The 20,965-nt window shown below is 39.3% G+C and overlaps 2 protein-coding genes across 3 annotated transcripts in view; both read right to left on the bottom strand.

The window, feature by feature from the left end:
• LOC146380810 (uncharacterized) overlaps window positions 1-20,965 on the bottom strand; it is an 82,222-nt gene that overhangs the window by 33,696 nt on the left and 27,561 nt on the right. Inside the window, exons 4-5 of the mRNA XM_084939837.1 lie at window positions 16,102-16,187; window positions 15,507-16,026 (exon numbers count right to left, since the gene is read on the bottom strand). Coding sequence (XP_084795963.1) covers window positions 15,507-16,026; window positions 16,102-16,187 — 606 coding nt within the window. The remainder of the gene's footprint in view (window positions 1-15,506; window positions 16,027-16,101; window positions 16,188-20,965) is intronic.
• LOC146380811 (uncharacterized) lies at window positions 4,887-9,335 on the bottom strand. 2 transcript variants are annotated; one of them, XM_084939831.1, is made up of 5 exons: window positions 9,149-9,335; window positions 8,924-9,054; window positions 8,222-8,318; window positions 6,376-7,131; window positions 4,887-6,251 (listed from the first exon to the last, which is right to left on the bottom strand). In XM_084939831.1, exons 2-5 carry the CDS (start codon window positions 8,950-8,952, stop codon window positions 5,832-5,834), a joined length of 1,302 nt encoding a protein of 433 aa, XP_084795957.1. In that variant the 5' UTR covers window positions 8,953-9,054; window positions 9,149-9,335; the 3' UTR covers window positions 4,887-5,831. The 2 variants fall into 2 exon arrangements, with proteins under 2 accessions (XP_084795957.1, XP_084795958.1); XM_084939832.1 differs by having other exon boundaries at window positions 8,924-9,036.

Here is a 20,965-nt window from a genome sequence, read left to right as displayed (position 1 = left end):
GCATGTTTAAACAAGGAAAGTTTACTGGTCAAAATTATTTATTAAAGAAATAAACAACATTTTTTTCACCCCCAAAAATACACGTTTAAAGCAACGCAATGGTGGCCCAATATCAGACAGAATAGAGATCGACAGACCACGTGATTTTCGCGCATTGCTTTGTGGGTACCCGTGGCAACAAAATCAAAACACTGCATCAAGCGCTAGTATTTCCAGCACCGGTAATCATTAATTCTGCTTTACAACACAGGAAATGGAAATATAAAACAATATAACAGTAAATAGTAAGGACGTTAGCGCACTGCCCAACTTTCATCACACACATACTTATTATTATATGGTCTTATAAGTGTGAGTGCATACACTCACAAAATGTTTATTAACTTCAGATCCCTGCAACAAGCCCAGGTCCAGTTTACTTTGGTGATTTGGATTATTCCATTTCACAGCTGTTGTTACATTTTTTTTCTTTATCTCCTGTACAGGCCAACACAATCTATTTGTTGTTTAAGGTTGTAGTATTACACAACATTTTCAGATCTAATAGAAATAAAATGTAATTCATTCAATTGTCTTTATTTATAACTGGCATTATTGTTTCATTCTATTATAGAATCTTACAAGAAAGAGGCAAAATTGTATTCAATTGTGCTTTATTAGCTGCTTCGGTAAAGAAGCAAATCAACAATGCAAAAAACATTGCAAAACAACATACTGGAAAACAGTTATTCATCACTTGATTTCTTCAATACAACACTTGCGGACATATGCGGGACTTTTCGTGGCTGTTTTGATATCGCTCTCTCTCTCTCTTAACCGATCAAATCTTGCTGTGGTAGCAGCTTTAAACTCTGTCTGACCCAGGTTGATAGAGGGCGCCAGTCTGGATCGCATTCCAGCATTTTGTAGGCTGGTTTTCCTACAAAACACAAACATTAGCCCGCAAAGCCACAGTGAACAAAGGAGCATAGCGCATCCAATTCAATTCAAATCAATATAAGACTTATTTGTAACCTACATCAACAATTATGTTATGATAAATTACGTAATAACTACAACAGAAGACTTACCTTTGTGGAAATGTTTGGAGCAGACTAACACGTGAGCTTGAGTGTTCTGAAAAGTTATATTTGGTCTTCGAATGGCTGCAATCCAGGCCATCCGTCGCCTCTTTGTTACTTCAGAAACATGGCTTGAACAATTTCTCTTCCACGACGTAATCCGATAAAAATGGGCCAAAAATCGCACCGTGTATGGCCGCTTGGCATACACTGTGCCAAGCTCCAACCAAATATCCACAGCTTGGCAGTGTATACAGCACTATAATGAGCAGACCTGATTCTTTTGAAAACCATACATCTTTCCACAGGTCTCAACTTCATCAGACATCACCTAGACCAGGGGTGTCAAACTCAAATACACAGTGGGCCAAAATTCAAAACTGGAACAAAGTCGCGGGCTAACATTAATATTTATTGAAATATATTTATTCCTCCAGATATAAGAATGAATCTTTTCTTATGGACTCAAACACGTTTTGCTGAAAAACTGAATATGGAACAAGCAAAGCTTAATACTAAACAATATATATATATATTAGCTGTATAATACCAGTAGGCCAGCTCTAATAGTAATTTGGTATGGCTTTGCGGGCCAAATGTAATTAGGCTGCAGGCCAAATTTCGCCCGCGGGCCAGAGTTTGACACCTATGACCTAGACACAGAGCTGGATGAGGCCAGGACAAACAGCAGCCTATTTGACGACGATGATGGATCCATTGGGTCAGGAAAGCCAGAAGCAGGGGAGCTGGAGAGGTACCTTTCATGTCCATTCACTGGAGTTGTGGATCTATTGCATGGCTTTCCTCACATGAAGAAGCTGTCAAAGTCAATACAGCTCTTCCTGCATCTGGAGCTTGTGAAGGACTTCTTAGTCATGCAGGACTCCTGTTCACTGCTTAACAGTTACAGCTTAACAGAAAGAACCTTGAGATCAAACTGCTGCTGAAGCGTAACCATCACCTCACTGAGTGAAGAAATGGCACATTTTTGCTAAATATGCAGAAATAGACACACACCCAAACAATTTATGGTAAACTGGGCTGCCTTGTATGTACATATGTTCAAGATGCCTCGTTCTAATGTTTTCTGAGGCTGCTGTGCCATTTGGAGCAAAAATGAATATAACGTTTACAGCATATCTTGTCACTGGAAATTGTTTGAACTGTTTATATATTTATATCATTTACTGTAGGTATTAGTGAAAAAAAGCTTCATGTTGTGAAAAACTGAAATCTGGAAATTAGTGTCACGGGTTGCTTAGAGGATCCACTCGCAGGACTCCTGGGTAGCGTTCCAACAGAGATTGTTTATTACAGATCTTCACCAAGTGTATGTACAGACAGTGCGAGGTTAGTGCTATATACAAGACGTGAGGGGCAGGGGTCCAGGGCTCCAGGGAAAATCACACACACGCGCTCAGAACAGCCTCTCTCCACTCCTCTAGCGACCTGTCACTCCTTCCACACTCCACACGGGGAAACACGGGGACGGGTCTGGGGAATCTAGGAACAAAGGAACACGTTAAGTCTCTGAGGCAGAGGCACGGGAAACTTGAGCTAGGTGTGTACTGACTAGAGCCTTCACAACAATCCAGCGTTGAACAGCTGATCTCCTCCTTCTCATATACTGGCTGGTCTGATGAGGCCCAGGTGTGCACGATCCGGGAAGGCGTGGACCGAGGGCGTGAACCCGCCATGAGTTCCGCCCCGGCAAAACAGGGGAGAGGGAGAGGAAAAAGAAGAGAAGGGGGGGCTAGGAGTGGAGAGATGCTGATCAGCGCCTTGCCGATCCCGCAGGTCGTGACAATTAGAATAGTTTTTAAAAAAATAAATAAATAAGATGTTTCAAACAGTTACTCGCTACTTGAGTAGTCTTTTTTACTCTTGAGTAACTTTTTTGACAACTACTTTTCAGTTTTACTTGAGTAATAATATTTTAAAGTAATGCTACTCTTGAGTACAATTTTTGGATACTCGACCCACCTCTGGTGAATGCCTTGTAGTGGAATTTGCTGAAAACAGCAGAAGTAGTAAAACTGTGTGCTGAAGGAAGGGGGAAAGAAATCCACTGAAAACGGGTGTAGAAGCTGAAATTTGTACTGAAAACAGTTAAAAAGTTTAAATGTTAACTGAAAAAAATTGTTACCATAAGCGGGATTTGAACCCGGGCCTCCCGCTCTGAGAACGGCTGCTCATCTCACTGAGCTAAAAACACAGCTCAACCCCACAAACAAAATCAGTGACCACACTGATTATGTGGTCCATTTATTTCAATGGGACAAAAAAAAAAAATTGGCACAAAAACGAATTAATATCTCAAAAAGTATAGAAGTTATGAGCACCAAAAGTCATAGTCGGCATTAGCAGAAATAGCATAATAGTTTAAAATCGCACAAAAACTGCGAAAATAGTTCCACGGCAAAGAAGAAAGAAGCAACTAGAAAGGTTTGCATTTCCTGCGAAAATGCTGTGTGAATGCCTTGTAGTGGAATCGGAAAACAGCAGAAGGAGAACAATCTAAAAATATATAAAAAAGTATAACAGTTATGAGCACCAAAAGATATAGCAGGCATCAACTGAAGGATGATCTGATATCCTCGTGTTGGTGTTGTTCCCAGACCATCATGAAAATGTTGTTCCAGGTTCAACATTGCAAGTGACTAATCACATTGTTGTGACGGTATTGTTTTGCGCGCCAAGCCATTCGTGCATTTATGAAATTCCAATGTTGCAAGGACAATATCAATTCTGCTTACTGTTTATTAAAGGGTTACGGTTAGGGTCAGGGTCCGTTGATCGGTGGACAGAGGCGGTTTCTCGCAGCTTAAGTACAGTTTTTTGTTTTACGCCGGTTTTTCCCAAAGTCGCAAAAGTATGACGTCACAACATTCTGATTGGTCACTTGCAATGTTGATCCTGGAACAACATTTAGTATGATGATCTGGGAACAACACCAACACGAGGAAATCAGATCGTGCTCAACTGAAGGAGCTGAAAAATTAGCTGACAAAGTTGAACTTTCTGCAGAAATGAGGTGAATAAACTTAAATTTGTGCTTGAAACAGGTGAAGAAGAAGAACTTTGTGCTGAAAAGAAGTTAAGACACTTAACCTTCTCGGTCATACTATGATTAAGCAAAAATACTACCATTTGGCACCAATACTATGCTTTGGCAGAATTACTATGTTTGAGCACAAATTCTATGATTTGGCTCAAATACTATGATGTGGCAGAAATGCCATGTTTTAGCACAAATACTGTAATTTTGTTAAAATATTATGATTCGGCAGAAATACTATGCTTTAGGACAGATACTCAGATTTAACTCAAATGCTATTAGTACAAATACCATGATTTAGCACACATACTATGATTTGGCTGAAATACTATAATTTAACATAAACAGTATAACATAGCAGAAATACTATGATTTAGCAGAAATAATATAATTTGGCAGTTTCTAGATCAGTCAACTGTGTGTCTGCTAAATCATAGTATTTCTGCTATTGACAGAAATACTATGTTTTAGCCTATATACTATGACTTGGCTCAAATATTGTGATTTGGGTGAAATACGTTGATTAGTGCTAAAAAAAAAAAAAAAAAAAAAAAAAAAAAAAAAAAAGGAAATACTTTGCAGTGTCAAATACTATGAATTTGCAGAAATACAATGACTTAACAGAAAAGCTATAATCTAATCAAGCAAGTTTTAGCAGAATTTATAAAGTTTCCCATTTATTTCAAATGGGACAAAAAAAAAAAAAAAAAAAAAAAAAAAAATCTCCTCCAATAATCGTCCATCTGTGTCAGTGGAAAAAAATTGGATTCAGACGGTTAAATGTTACTATTTGTCATGTCAGTCTTTACTCAGACAGTGGAAGTGATATCATGGCTCAAGTATTTGTTATGAAACCAATTATTTATTTTTACACCAAATTAGTGTTACCTTAGTCCTATTTGATGAACATCCCCAGGACATACAAAAAAAAAAAAAAAAAAAGTCTTCAAATCTTAAATTGGTCTAGAAATGTTAATAAATAAATAAATTACACCCAGCATCCTGGACAAGTCTCAATGGAAGCGTTTGTGAGAAGACAATCATGTAATGGCAAAGCTGCAAAAGTAACAGGCTAACAGTAAACCACTAATATTAAACATCTACAATACTACATAAATTTTGTGATGAAAAACGCCAAATTTTTATTTTCCCCCGTCAAAGAACTGAAGAACTCGCCACCCTTTCTAAATGTGTTTAAGTGTAATATATCCCAGTATTTGTAGTTTTTCCTCCTTCTGAAGCTCGTTGGCAAAATTGTCTCCCCAGAAACACATTGTCTTTTGTGATTTTGTATTCTACCGTTGTATCAGCAGTTCTCCCCATTCGCTAACATTTTCTTACGTTGCATTTGACCTTTCTGGATCAGTTCTGTGAAAAGTAGTAGGGATTACCACAGCAGGTTGAATAAGCATTTAAAAAGTTCTATACAAGATAAAAAAAAAAATAAAATTAGCAGGAAATTTTTATGCATTTAAAGTAAAAAAAAAAAATAAATATATATATATATATAATAAATAATAATAATAATAATAATAATATTCTTAAAGAAACTTGAGAACCTTCTCTTTGTGGAGAAAAATAGTATAAGCACCACACAGCCACACTTACCAATAGTCAACTTTAATGGTAAGCAGGACAGTGTGTGGAGGTTATACCACATTTAATTCCTCAAAGATAAAACAAATTATTTACACTTTAAAATACTTTTAAGATCAAACTCCTGTTACACTAGTCACAGGTGTAGTTTTATGTGTTCTTTCATGAAGGTTACGAGTACTTGAATGTGAGAAGCTTTCCTCACAGTGACTGCACTTATATGGTTTCTCTCCCATGTGGATTTGTCTATGCATGTTAAGGTTACCTGCAGTGGTGAATGATGACCCACACTGGCCACAGAGGTACTTTTTAATGCCACTGTGTATAAGTTCATGACGTCGTAATTTACTTGGAGTGGGGAAGCCACTCCCACATTCTTTGCAGTAGTTCATTTTGTGTCCAGTGTGTGTACGTTGATGTAATTTTAAGGTCCTTTCCTGGCTGAAAGGTTTTTTACAAATGTCACAACAAAATGCTTTCCCACCACCACAACGATAGCAGTGTTCAAAAGTGGATCCTTCTGGGTTGTTCTGCTTCTAAACAAAGACAAATACATTTAACATAAGTTACACATTTAAATAAACTTTAAAATAAATGTAGTTTCTATGACGTAGAGGAACAGAAACAAGTGTTGATACCCCGGAAAGAAAAAATACATACCTCACAGTAACTGCACTTGTAGAGTTTCTTTCTGGTGTGGATCTGATGGTGCATTTTAAGGGACGATGAAAGTTTAAAAGTCTTCTCACACAGTTCACATTTATACGGTCTCTCCTCAGTGTGGGTAAACATGTGGCATTGTAAATATCTTTTTTCTGTAAACTGCTTGTCACACTGATCACAGCTGTAAACATCATGTCCCGTGTGAATGCGTTTGTGTCTATTTCTGTTCCCTATATGGTTGAAAGATTTTCCACAAATGTCACAGCTGTATGCCTTAATTCCAGAGTGGGTAACTCCATGCCTCCGTAAGCTACCACTTTGAGTAAAATCTTTACCACACTGATCACATCTGTATGGTTTAACTCCACTGTGGATGAACTTGTGGTTTTCCAGGCCTTCTTTCTGGGTAAAACGCTTCCCACAATGATCACAACGGTATGCTGTAATATCACTGTGAGAGACTTTATGCTTTTTTAGGGCACTTTGCTGAGTAAAGGACTTCCCACACAAATCACATCTAAACTCTTTATATCCCCTGTGGATTTGTTGGTGTCTTTGTAATTTACCAAGGCAAGTAAAACATTTTCCACACAAGTCACAGATGAACAGAATCTCTGCAGTGTGGAAGTCTGTGTGTTTTCTTAGGGACTCCTTTCGAGTAAAAGCCTTCCCACACTCATTGCAGCTGTATTTTCTTCCCCCGTGGGGTTTGTCAGCCTCCTGAGAGGGCTGACATCTTTGCCCATTTCGGTCCTGCAGTAACAAAAATACCAACAGAGGCATTGAGTTAAATACAGTCATGGAACAAACTGAACAGTCAAACTCCCTCCAGTTTTCTGTATAATTTTAAACCAGAGGCCTATTTCAACCATCTACTGGTGGTAGTACATTATATACAAATGGTCAGAAGAACCAAACAAAATAAATCTAGACTATACTACCAAATTAAGTATTTAAATATTCTCACGTCATCGCCATTCCTAATGCTTGTACACACAAATATTCAGTCTTGTTCTTGTCTTTGATTTGACTGCTTAGATTAGACAAATTTAGCTGAAAGCCAACAAGGATACCCAACGGATTTACTTTGCCAAGTGGATCATCAAGGCCTTGCCGTTTTGGTCCATTTGATCAACCTTTGTTGTAATTTTTCATTTTATTTTCAGTTGTTACAGACTGGGCAGACATGGCTGGGGGATAGGAAAGGGAGAGGTCTATGTTTCTACAGGTTTTTAAAATTGTATTCTATAACACGTTAGACTGCTGACACCGTCATTACACCAGCATTTGTTTATCCCCAGAGTTACATTTAATGAGACTACTAGGCCAAACCCTAAAATAATTTCACATTATTTTGACAAGAATTTTATAAAGAATTACAATAGTAAAATGTGGAACTTTTGCAGGTTCTGGTTAGAGTGACCCTAAAGCATGTAGCAGAGCAGAGCAAGTACTACTGCCACCAGCTGCACTCCAACACAGTGGCGTTCAAGTCTGCTGAACTACAGGATGAGAGACTGTAGGGATCACCACAACACCTACTGTATAACATTTCCAAACTGTAATACAATAATATCTAATGAAGGAAAAAAGTGTAAATGTAATGTGTGCTACAACAGTAATTAAAACTATATTATAGAAAGAGTAAGATATACAAATAACATTACATGATGTACTATTGGGGGCTTAATATAAACCTCGCCATAGTTTTGGTGCCCGTTAAAATGAACTTTGTGTCATCTTTGTGTCAACTTTTGAGCAAATTGTGACCATCATCAAGCAAACCAACCGAAGACGATGAAGGGCACACAGTTTCAATAGTAGTGCAACATATTTTCATTACCTTTTCTGTTGAAGTCATCGTTTCCTCTCTGGTGGCTAAACTGAGCCTAAATGACTCAAAAATGTTGCTCTGCTGCTTCGTCACTCTTCTCCACTTGCTAACCAGCAGGGACACAAACAGATCTTTATTACATGCTACGGGTCTGTGTGTCTATGTTCATCAGGCAACAAGGTACAACAGCTAGCTTTGATCTCTAGTTTAACCTGTTTGAAGTCAGGAAGGAGAGGCAGGAGACTAAATTAATAGTATCAGCATTAACATTAAGACACAGAAGAATCTGGTAGGTTATAATTGTTCTTCCATTAACTTTATCTTTTAGATACGCATTTGACAGTTTGAGTTTATTCGTTTGGCTACAGCTGGTGGTGTTTCAGTATCGAAGCATGTAAATAAATAAATAAATAAATAAATAAATAAATAAATAATAATAAGATTTCAAATACATGCTTATTCTACAGAACAGACTTTAGACCCACCTACTATCCAATCACAGGTCTCAGTGATCTTCTACAGATTTTGACCATCAGAGAATTTATTGGTCTGAAGGCAGCGTTTCATGCTTATTGGCCCCCCAAATTTGAACATATATTGCTTTGAGCCAGTTAGTGACAGTATGCCAGTGTAACCCAGTAACAGGTGAACCACTCTTATGACACAGAAAACTTGGGTTTTTTAAAAACCTAAAAACAATAAAAATCTTACCTTTTAGTGCAGACTTCTGGAGAAGGCATGTATTCCTGTTGGACGCTGTGTTTTTAAGGACCAGTCATGATGATGACCACATGCTTCTCCATAACAGAGTGAACTCTCTGTAGCTGAGACCCAAATAGATTCTGGCACATTCAGAAGTTCTTACATTGTCAGGGCTCAGCAAGGCATAAGTCAAAGCACAGGACTCACAGGGCAACAGAATAAACACAAACTAACCTTTATTTGGGATATCCACTCAAGTCCAAAATGCAAGGAAAACGAAGAGCAACAGAATCTCAGGAAGCATAAACTAACATGTTAACTAAAAAGATATGAGACAGGGCTACAAATACTCTCTCACACACTCAGGGCTAATTGGGAACTGGACACAGCTGAACATAATTAAGGAAAATGACAGACAGAACTTTGAATCCTGACTCAAGTAAAGCTTGAGGTAGTCCTAGTGCCTGGACTAAAGAATAAACCTAAAACCTTCTTATGATGAGTTCACATTAATCCTACTCAATTAGACCAAAATTATTTAACCCTGTGATGGACTCAGGGTGGGCAGATACCATGTAGGTGACCCTGAACTGGAACTGAACTGAAAGTTAAAACTGAGGTATGCAATGATTATTGTCAAAAGAGGCACATTTGTGGAATTTCTGAGTAAATAAATCACATACAAGAACATCACACATGACATTAAAAATCTAAACTTTCCACTCGACACAATTTAAGATAAAAAAAAAAAGTGATTTAGCAACTGGAAAAAAGGATGCTTTCGTGGGTTTAAAAATAAAAAAATATATATGTTAAAAGATTATTTTGTGACCCAGAAAGATTAATAAGAGTAATATTAAAACTTAGTAGTGGCCGCCGTTGTTGGAAACTGGAATTGGCTGGGCCGCGCTATGAATTCTGGAATATGGTGGGCCACAAAGGACACAACGACCCATCCTTCAAGTCTGGGGAAAAAAACAGGACACATTTGTCGGGCGGATTCGTAGGCTGGACACAGCTTATGTACCTTGATAGTTATGTATCAAATGTTTAAAAATGTTTGTTTGCATGTTCCTATGTACAGGCACTGGAACAGCACCTTCTTAATGCTACAGCGCTGATGAGAGGCAGACAGCTCGAGGACCTCGGGCATTCAATTCAGTTCAATTTTATTTATATAGCGCCAAATCACAACAAAATTCGCCTCAAGGCGCTTCATAGGTACAGAGAAAAACCCAACAATCATATGACCCCCTATGAGCAAGCACTTTGGCGACAGTGGGAAGGAAAAACTCCCTTTTAACAGGAAGAAACTTCCAGCAGAACCAGGCTCAGGGAGGGGCGGGGCCATCTGCTGTGATTGGTTGGGGTGAGAGAAGGAAAACAGGATGAAAGACATGCTGTGGAAGAGAGACAGAGGTTAACAACAGATATGATTCAATGCAGAGAGGTCTATTAACACATACGGCATCACTCAGAACAGAAGTTAATCTTCTCTCTTCCAAGGACCATGAAAAATAGCATCTTATTTAGTTCAAGTTCAAGTTGGCTTTATTGTCACTTCAACCATATACATTTAAGTTCACAGTGAAACGAAACAACGTTCCTCCAGGACCAAGGTGCTACATGCAACATAAATTTACAACATAAGTTAACAGAAAAAAAAAAAACACTAACTACTATTTAGCATTGCTCAACCCATTTTACATGGTAACAGTGGAAATGTTCCAGCAGAAGAGAGTCACGGAGACATAGATAGACAGATAGATCTTTATTAAGATGGCCATAATGGGCAATACCACCAACATGACAGCAGAACTGATGGGAGAGAACATGTCCAAGCAATTACTTACATTTGTATGTGATAGCAAAGCAACACCAAGCCTCATCAGTGCCATGAAGAAACTGTCAGCAAAAAATGAAGCCATTCTAAAATGAGGAAAAAAATATTATTTTCAATAAAAACTAAATGTTCGGCACCTCATCCCTCCTCACACCCTGCCCTAGTTACATGAGCACACCATACCATCCCAGTACATCCTGCCTTCAGCTACAGTACGTACATTTACAGAATCAACTGACCAGTAAATCCATCTTTACACAAGTATATTTGTATCTTTTGCACAACCCCCAGTTATGCTCAGTACATGACTATTTAGACTTTTTTTTTTCAAGGTTCCCATTTCGCCACTAGATGTGCTGAAACAAAGCATTGAATTAATGAACCCATTTTCAGTTCAGTTGATGAAATGGTTCTTTGCTTCATTTGCACATCACTATCTTTTCACTAGTTTTCTTCCATCACTCCTGTTCTTGCTGGCTTGCACTGGCTTCCAATTAAATACCGTATTCAATTTAAAATATTACTTTTCACCTACAAAACCATTAATAACTTGGCGCCGAGCTACCTCAATGAGCTTCTCAGGTTACACACTCCTGTCAGAGCACTTAGATCTGCTACCCAAATTCTTCTGGAGCAACCTCGTTCTCGGCTGAAGTCTCGCGGTGACCGCGCGTTTGCTGTAGCTGCCCCGGTCTTATGGAACAACCTTCCTGTTGCTATCCAGACGTCTGACTCTATGCCACTGTTTAACTCACGGCTGAAGACTTATTTGTTTAATCTTGCCTTTCCACCTAGTTAACACTTGGTGTGCGTTGGTACATTTTTATCCGTTATGCTTGTGAACTACTGTTATATCTTATGATTGTCAAGGTTTTTATAATTGATACGTGCCAGGTCCTTTCTCTTTTCCCTCCCATCTCCCTTTTCCTATTTTATTTTTGTCAAGCACCTTGGTATACCCTTGGTTTTTTAGTGTGCTTTATAAATAAAGTTTATTATTATTATTATCTTATACCACTGTGTTGCCTAGATTGGTGGCACTGGGAATTCAACAGACAGTAAAAGAAAAAGACACAATAGAGTTAGTAACACAATCATCTTTATCACCTCTTTGCTAGACTGGAGTCTAACTGCAGTATAGATTATCTTATGAAATCCTTCTGAAGCTTCGTGTTTAAATGAATGTCAAAGAGCCTAGTCACATTCAGCTTCTTAAAAATTGCTATTAATGCCTTGTTCCTTTCTTGAACATAGACTTGACGTTCTAATAGTACATGCTGAACAGGTTCCAGTTCACTGCAGGGCAAATAATAGTGCCGAAGGATTTTGATCTCCATTGCCGTTTACCTTACACACCTCAGATTTCTAGTAGAAAGCAGAAACATGCCACCTGTAAAAGTTTATCTAGTGACACTGCAGTGATTGGGTGTATTAAGAGTGGGAATATATCTATTTGTCTATTTATCAAGCCATGATGGTTACTGGTTATTAAACACTAAAAGCATCCATGGAAGTACTGAGACTAAACGCTACTTTTTGTAGGGGGATAAGTGTTAAAATTCCTTTTAAAAAAACACACGCACACACACAAACTAATGTAAATATTTATACTTGTGCCTTCCTAGTTATAACATTCAGGTTTATTCACTGCAGGTCCAGATATCAGAGCTACCTCATCAGATCCAAGTGTGTCATCAGCTGACACTTTTTACAGCAGATTCCAGCTGAACTCTGTGGAGCCTAATCTCAAGGTTTTGAAGTCTGACCCTGAAACCAGAAGAGGATTTTAAGATTGATTGTGATACAGTGATTTCAGTCCTGCGTGATCACGCTGATGTTTGCACAGGGCAGAAAATGAAGTGAATGTTTTTGCACATTGGTAACAGTGAAACAGTTTATTTACAGCATGGGATTGTTTGTGTTCGGAGTATGAACCGAGATTCCTGAAGCTCTTGTCACAGCTGAAGTTCTCTTCCGTGTGTACCTTCATGAAGGTTACGACTACTTGATTGTGTGAAACATTTCTCACAGTGTCTGCACTTGTATGGTCTCTCTCCTGTGTGGACTCGTTTATGTCTTTTAAGATCATCTGCAGTGATAAACGATGACCCACACTGGTCACAGACGTTCTTTTTGACCCCACTGTGAATGAGTTCATGGCGCTTTAATTCACTTGGAGTGGGGAAGCCTCTCCCACATTTTTTGCAGAAGCTCATTTTGTCTCCAGTGTGTCTACGTTGATGTATTGTAAGGTTCCATTGATGACTGAAAGTTTTTCCACAAAGGTCACAACAAAAGTCTTTCCCACCACCACAGTGATGACAGGGTCGAGAACTGGATCCATCTGTGTCGCTCTGCTTCTAAACAAAGATACAAAGACAGTGTAAGTCAGGGAATTCCTTCAACATTTTTATCCTGAACGTCACCTCAGATAAAGAGCATTTCTGCCAATATCCAATTACATTTTACTGTTTACATTATAACACTCAGCTCACTGGGCTACAATAAATATCTTTGATCTAGAGGAACAGCAACAAGCACTGGTACCCTGTCTGCAGACATACTTTTACCATACTTTGAGAACATGTAAATAAAACTTACAGACCATTAAAAAGAATTTGATTTTGATTTGGTCAGGTGGGATGCACTGATTGGTTTTAGTTAGATGACCCTCCTGTTGTTCAGTCAGTGAATACAAGTAAAATGGACTGGTTCTTACAGAGCACTTTTCTACTCTGTCTGAGCACTCAAAGTGCTTTATACAACATACCTCATTCACACTTTTAGATCCCAGTTACCCCTGTACAGGTGGTCTGGACAGCTCTCCATCCTTTGGGTCAGAGTCGCTTAATCCCTACGGGTATTATCCTGATAGGTGAAGTTGAGACTAGTTTAAGCCGGTGGCGAGGAGATTCGCTCAGCCTCTAACTGCCTTCATCTAAGTGCCCGCCCTGCACTTCCTCTGACTCTATGCTCTCATTTGCAACCTTAATGAAACATATTTGTAAGCCACACTTATTAACGGCAGCTCCCCTCTAATGATCTATAGCACTTGTTATTGTGCTGAGTAAAATTTTGTGACCTGGACAGTAGGTCCCAAGGACGTATTATAATGAAGTACTAGAATAACCTATAAGAACCTAAATCTGATGTTATGGGTTAACACACATAAAGTCTTACCATTTACTGTTTTAAGGAGGTAATAGAATCAATGTCCACAATTCTGACTTTGAATTAAGATAAATAATTTTTATTAAAGCAAGATTTCAGCAGGCGTTAGCAAACAGCTTAATTGCAATTTAATCAATCAAATCCAAATAATCAATTTATCACACTATAAACTCTAACTATTCTGTTGCTGAGTGACTACAACCGTTGTTGAGGTGTGTCTTCTTTTAGGAGGGAAGGAGGATCATCGTGCGCACTGATAGAATCCAGTTTCCAGTACAAGGCTCCCCGACTTCACCTTCTTGACTCTGATCCTAACTCAGCATACGATGAGTAGGCAGTTCAAAATTCATAATCCAATCAGTAGATCCACAGTGAAGGGCTATGACTTCTCCTCTGTTGTCCCTCTCTCTAAGTCTTTTCACCGCAGATCTTCAGTCTTCTCGCATCCTACTTACCGGCTCGGGACTAGAAGAAAAAGCCCCTCTCTGCTTTTGCCTCCCATCTTTAACACCTCTACGGACACCATATAATACAGATAGTTTTTCTATACTTAAGGAATTTCTAGGGCGGTGGTTCTTAACCTGGGTTTGATCGAACCCTATGGGTTCGGTGAGTCGGTTTCAGGGTTTCGGCAAAGCCTCTGCCGTGACATGCATGGCTCATCTATGTCTTGAATTTGAAAAAAAAATTGTATTTTATTTTTCGCTAAAGAGGGGTTCAGTGAATGTGCATATGGAACTGGTAGGGTTCGGTACCTCCAACAAGGTTAAGAACCACTGTTCAAATGTGACTGTAGCTCAGAAGGTAGAGCAGGTCATCTACTTCAGCGGTCCCCAGCCTTCTTTGTGCCACGGACTGTTTTATGTCTGTGTATGTTTTCACGAATCGGCCTTCAAGGAGTGGAGGATAAATGCAACAAAATAAAACCAGTACCGGTACCCAAAAAACGGGAAAAGACCCAGGGAAACCGAGTTAACGGTAAAAATGATTAGTGGCGACTGCTGATCAACTTAATCCACTCTGCATGTCACAAGATACTAACCCCAAGCTGTTGTCCGATGGATCCAATGGAGTGTGAATGTTAGATAGAAGAGGGAGAAATTTTCACTTACTTTGTATTATATTAGGAATGTTTTAAGAGATTTGTGAGAGATTTGACTGAATATTCTGTAAATGAAGTACTTTTATATCCCATTGAGATTTTAATTTAAGGTTAATTAACATAACGCTTCAAAAGAATTGCAACTGTAAATCCTAAAATATGGCTACAAGGTAACAGTAATCGTTGTTTTTAATTAGATGACTTATTATGTTCTTTACTGATACTGTCAAAATTCCAGCAGCCATGGCAAATGTAATGTGGGCCTAAATATGGTACAACGTGGATATTGTGAATACAGAAAAGTAATAATTAACTTTTTTCATGATCATGGATGAAAAGAAATAATGATTGAAATCTGATCATCAGCCAGCACTGCCGTTATAGCTAGCAGAATTACTAACAAGTTACTTACTTACTGAGCAGAGTTGATCCAAACAGTGACACTGAAATTAGAAGATAAAAATATAAATACATACCTCACAATAACTGCACTTGTAGAGTTTCTTTCTGGAGTGCATTTGGTGGTGTTTTCTCAGGTAACGTGGAGCTTTAAAAGCCTTATCACACAGGTCACATTTATAAAGTCTCTCATCAGCGTGGGTAAACATGTGGAATTGTAAGTGTGCATCTGTTGTAAATAGTTTCCCACACTGATCACAGAAGTAAACACCATTTGCAGTGTGAATGCGTTGGTGTCTATTTCTGTTCCCTAAAAGGCTAAAAGTTTTCCCACAAATATCACAGCTGTACGCCTTAATTCCAGAGTGGGTAACTTCATGCTTTAGTAAGTTGCCACTGCAATTAAAAGTTTTACCACACTGATCACAGGTGTACGGTTTAACTCCACTGTGGACAAGCTGGTGTCTTTTTAAGTTTCCAGGTTGGGTAAAAGATTTTCCACACAAGTCACAGCTGTGAGGTTTATCTCCACTATGGATGAGTTGGTGTCTTTTTAAGTTTACTGTCTTGGTAAAAGACGTTCCACACAAGTCACACCTGAATGGTCTCATCCCAGTGTGGATGAGTTGTTGAATTTTCAGGTTAGACTTTCCAGTAAAATCTTCTCCACACTCATCATAACTGTATTTTTTCTCTCCCTTTCTTCTGTGAGGTTTATCGGCCTCCTGAGAGCGCTGACTTCTCGCTCCATGTTGGTCCTGCAGTGACAGAGATACAAACAGAGGCAGTGAGTGAAATGCAGTCGTGGAACCAGTCATGTCACCAAACACATTGTAGGCGTTACCACCACCTTCTGGTGATAGTTTCACATTACAATGATGTGCTACAATGAGAGTTGGACTGAAAATGACATTATTAAAAAAATATTGATTACTTGAGAAAATCTTGTACTTCATAACAAATTCTGAGTCCAACTGATGACATTGTTGTTTCAATGTGTTCTGATAAAATGTGATCTTTGTATTTTCTTGTAACTTCTGTGGTTTTTGTTTGTGAATGTAGATTCTCTATTTATGGAGGAGCCCAGGATGGAAATGATAAAGCTGCTGTTAACAACCAGCTGTGCACACAGTTTCAAAACCAGTGTAACTGTGATATTTTTCTCACCTTTTGTGTTGAAGTCATTGTTTCCTCTGTAGTGGCTGAGGTGAGTCCAAATGGCTGAAACTGTTCCTCTGCTGCTCCACCAGACTCTTCTCCTCCTGTTACTCAGCTGGGACACAAAAAGTGTAGATATGCATTTTATCCCTTATGTGATAAGGCATGTGATCAAAAGTGGGTCAATTACACTTCTTTAGGGAGAACCCCTACCAGGGTTTAAAAAGCTGGTACTCTCCACCATCCACAACTGGACAACAAAGTTTATTGTGACCCTGATACTGCAGCAGATTGCTCTGATCTGCTGAAAGTAGAAAGGTTGCCCATGTATGTCAATAAACAAACATTATGCTTGTAAATAATTAAATGTGCTACTACTGCTTCTACTTCCACACACTTGGGATTTTTTTTTTCATTCTAATGTGAAGTGTTTGTTGTGTACTAAGAAATGATGGCATAACATCACCGGATTTATGGGTATCATCTAGGCAGAGTGGAATTAAGAATTACACCTACAGGCCACACTGACCTGTGGATGTGAACATAGGTAGCTCTTCTGTGTTGTGCCATCTGCATTGCCAGAGGTTGTTTGGTTTCCTCAATGTATAAATCATGGCATTCCTCCTGACACTTAGACTACATTTAGAAAAAAACATGTCTGAACTGTTTCAATACTGCTGACATGAGGGATCACTAAGAGTTTTTGTTTAACCAGCAGCTGTCCTTCTCTACCGCCTGGGGCTTACTTTAGGTGCCTTCTCAGCTTAGGCTTTCCCCAACACTGTGAATGGGTTGGATAATGGCAGGTATTATGTATCCTGAAACAAGATAACATTCTTTAGTAGGGCCAGGACTCTCCAGTCAATTTACACCTACAGGCCCGTGGGAACTCTTTCAATGATGAGACATCCTGGACCGGGAGGAACGCTAGTTTGAGCACAGAGTCAAGGAGGCCATTTACGCGAAAATGGAAAGACCATCTCTGAATCGAGGAGTGGGCCTAACGGTACATCTTTCATGATCACCAAATTTCCCCTTGTGGGACAATTAAAGGTTTATTCTATTCTATCTTACAATGTTGTGATTCCAGCCATTCCCCAACTCTCTGTGAATGGTACTCATGGCCATTGATCAGTGGTTTTTGGTCAGTGGTCATGAGAATTTGCATATTAATGATCAAGGAACTGACCTCCCAGCCCACTGTTTATTCAGTGGGTGAATTTCAGTCATTGTGCAAAAGTATTGTTTATGCAGTCAGCTGAGACTGAAGAAGTCACTTGGAATTAGTGATGAAACGTTTCTCCCGGTATGCAAAAGTTTTGGCACCCCTGATAATATTCAGGATTGTTCTGCACAATTCATTGTTTTTTTTGGATCAGTAATTTCATTTAAATATATCATATAGCAGACAAACACAGTAATATTGAGAAGTGGAATGAAGTTTATAGGATTTACAGAAAGTGTGCAATAGTTACTGAATTAGGCAGATTCATAAATTTAGTCACCTCAACAGAAAAATGACATCAATATTTAGTAGATCCTCCTTTTGCAGAAATAACAGCCTCTAAATGCTTCCCATAGCTTCCAATGAGAGTCTGGATTCTGGTTGAAGGACCATTTGTCTATACAAAACATCTACATTTCAGTCGGACAACTCATAAAACTATGAAGTCATATACAGTGGGATGCAAAAGTTTGGGCAACTTGTTAATAGTCATTATTTTCCTGTATAAATTGTTGGTTGTTACAATAAAAAATGTCAGTTAAATATATCATATAGGAGACACACAGTGATATTTGAAAAGTGAAATTAAGTTTACTGGATTTCCAGAAAGTGTGCAGTAATTGTTTAAACAAAATCCGGCAGGTGCATACATTTGGGCACTGCAAAAAAGGAAATAAAATCAATATTTAGAAGATCCGCCTTTTGCAGAAATTACAGCCTCTAAATGCTTTCTGTAGGTTCCAATGAGAGTCTGGATTGTGGTTGAAGGTATTTTGGATGATTCCTCTTTACAAAACATCTCTAGTTCATTCAGGTTTGATGGCTTCAGAGCATGGACAGCTCTCTTTAACTCACAGCACAGATGTTCAATAATATTCAGGTCTGGGCTGAGATGGCCATTCCAGAACGTTGTACTTGTTCCTCTGCATGAATGCCTTAGTGGATTTTGAGCAGTGTTTTGGGTCGTTGTCTTGTTGAAAGATCCAGCCCCGGCACAGCTTCAGCTTTGTCACTGATTCCTGGACATTGGTGTCCAGAATCTGCTGATACTGAGTGGACTCCATGTGTCCCTCAACTTTGACAAGATTCCCAGTCCCTGCACTGGCCACACAGCCCCACAGCATGATGGAACCACCATATTTTACTGTAGGTAGCAGGTGTTTTTCTTGGAATGCTGTGTTCTGTTTCCTCCATGCATAACTTATGCCCCTTGTTATGCCCAAATAACTCAATTTTCGTTTCATCAGTCCACAGCACCTTATTCCAGAATGAAGCTGGCTTGTCCAAATCTGCTTTAGCATACCTCAGGTGGCTCTGTTTGTGCTGTGGGCGGAGAAAAGGCTTCCTCTGCATCACTCTCGCATGCAGCATCTCCTTGTGTAAAGTGCGGCGAATGGTTGAACGATGCACAGTGACTCCATCTGCTGCAAGATGATATTGTAGGTCTTTGGTGCTGGTCTGAGGATTGTCTTTGACTGTTCTCACCATTCGTCGCTTCTGTCTATCCGAGATTTTTCTTGGTCTGCCACTTTGAGCCTTAACGTGAACTGAGCCTATGGTCTTCCATTTTCTCAATATGTTCCTAACTGTGAAACAGACAGCTTAAATCTCTGAGACAGCTTTCTGCATCCTTTCCCTAAACCATGATGGTGAACAATCTTTGTCTTCAGGTCATTTGAGAGTTGTTTTGAGACCCTCATGTTGCTACTCTTCAGAGAAAATTAAAAGAGGGAAACTTACAATTGACCCCCTTAAATACTTTCTCATTATTGGATTCACCTGTGTATGTAGGTCAGGGGTCACTGAGCTTACCAAGCCAATTTGAGTTACAATAATTAGTTCTAAAGGTATTTTTAGTATGTTATTTGCAATTGGTGTTTGTTCCGGGAAAGATATTGCAGACTGAGCAATAATGCATTTCTTGCATTTCTCATGGGTTCTAATGAGGGCCTCTTAAAATTACTGGTCCCAGTAACAAAGGCGCTTGTCGACTCGAGGGAAAACCAACAACACACCCGGCAGAACATGATGTTATTTACACGGGTGCACATAAGTGGTCCGCATGTGCGCATTCGCTGTCAAAATAAAAGACGCGCACCAGATAAGAAGTTGCAGCGCGCGTTTGCGTCCATATAAAAGGCAGTATTTTTGTCCGCTAGAGTGGGATTTTCACGGCACATCCTGCACCACATCTCTGTGCGTTCATCATTTGTTTGAAGCCAGCTCACCTCCTGCAACCACTTTCCCGAGAATACGCGCTTCTTTTGCGGTTCGGACTCCTGACATTTCTTTGGAGGTGGAGGAAAACCAAAGTAATTGCTTAAAGGAGCTTCATCGACATCTTTAAGAGTTCTAAACAAATGTCTGTCCTCCTCCAGAAAATCTTATGTACGCAAACACGCGTTGCAACTTCTTATCTTGTGCGCGTTTTTTATTTTGACAGCGAATGCGCACCTGCGGACCACTTATGTGCAGCCCTGGTTATTTAGCTCGTCATATTGCAGCCACAGAAATTCTTTTGTCCATGAAACCATAAAGCTGCACTTTCTTTTTGCCTTATAGTCTGATTTGTCATAACTTTTCCGTTTTGTGGTAAGCTTTTCTTTGGCTGTCACTTCTTCACCCTGACCTGTCTTATTTGGCTCAGCAGAACTAAAATATATATCCTGCTGCTTTTACACACGCACTCACATAACGCTCAGCGATTCTCTGCGCGATCAACCTCTCATATGTTTAAGCTGTGGGAGATTTCACTTGTCATGTTTGCATAGTAAGCTAACGATTGATAAGACGATGTCAGAGGAATTGGTGCGCAAATTATCATCACTCACCAATCAGTACTGCCGCTCTCTATACACAGTTCGCCCGATTGCAAAGTGAAAGCAAAAAAACAAGCGCAAATTCAAACACGATTTCAATATGTCACATGTTGACAGTGGCTCACCGATGCCAATGACATAATTACCCAGCTACATTTCCGAAAGAATGCAAAAGCATTGACATATATTTTTCCTTCCTATGACAGCCCGACGGGCAGGGCAGAGATAGATTTTGGTAGCCCGACTGGAAAAATCGCTAGCCCCGGGACGTCGGGCTAGCGATTTTGCGAGCCCTGCTTCCGTACTTACCTTTAGATGAGCCCACAAACCGAGA

The sequence above is a fragment of the Perissodus microlepis genome, chromosome 9 (assembly GCF_051167445.1).
Source record: "Perissodus microlepis isolate ML-2025 ecotype Zambia chromosome 9, ASM5116744v1, whole genome shotgun sequence".
Taxonomy (NCBI): Eukaryota; Metazoa; Chordata; class Actinopteri; order Cichliformes; family Cichlidae; genus Perissodus; species Perissodus microlepis.
The sequence above is the reverse complement of the archived record's forward strand: the minus strand, read 5'-3'. Positions and strand labels throughout refer to the sequence as shown.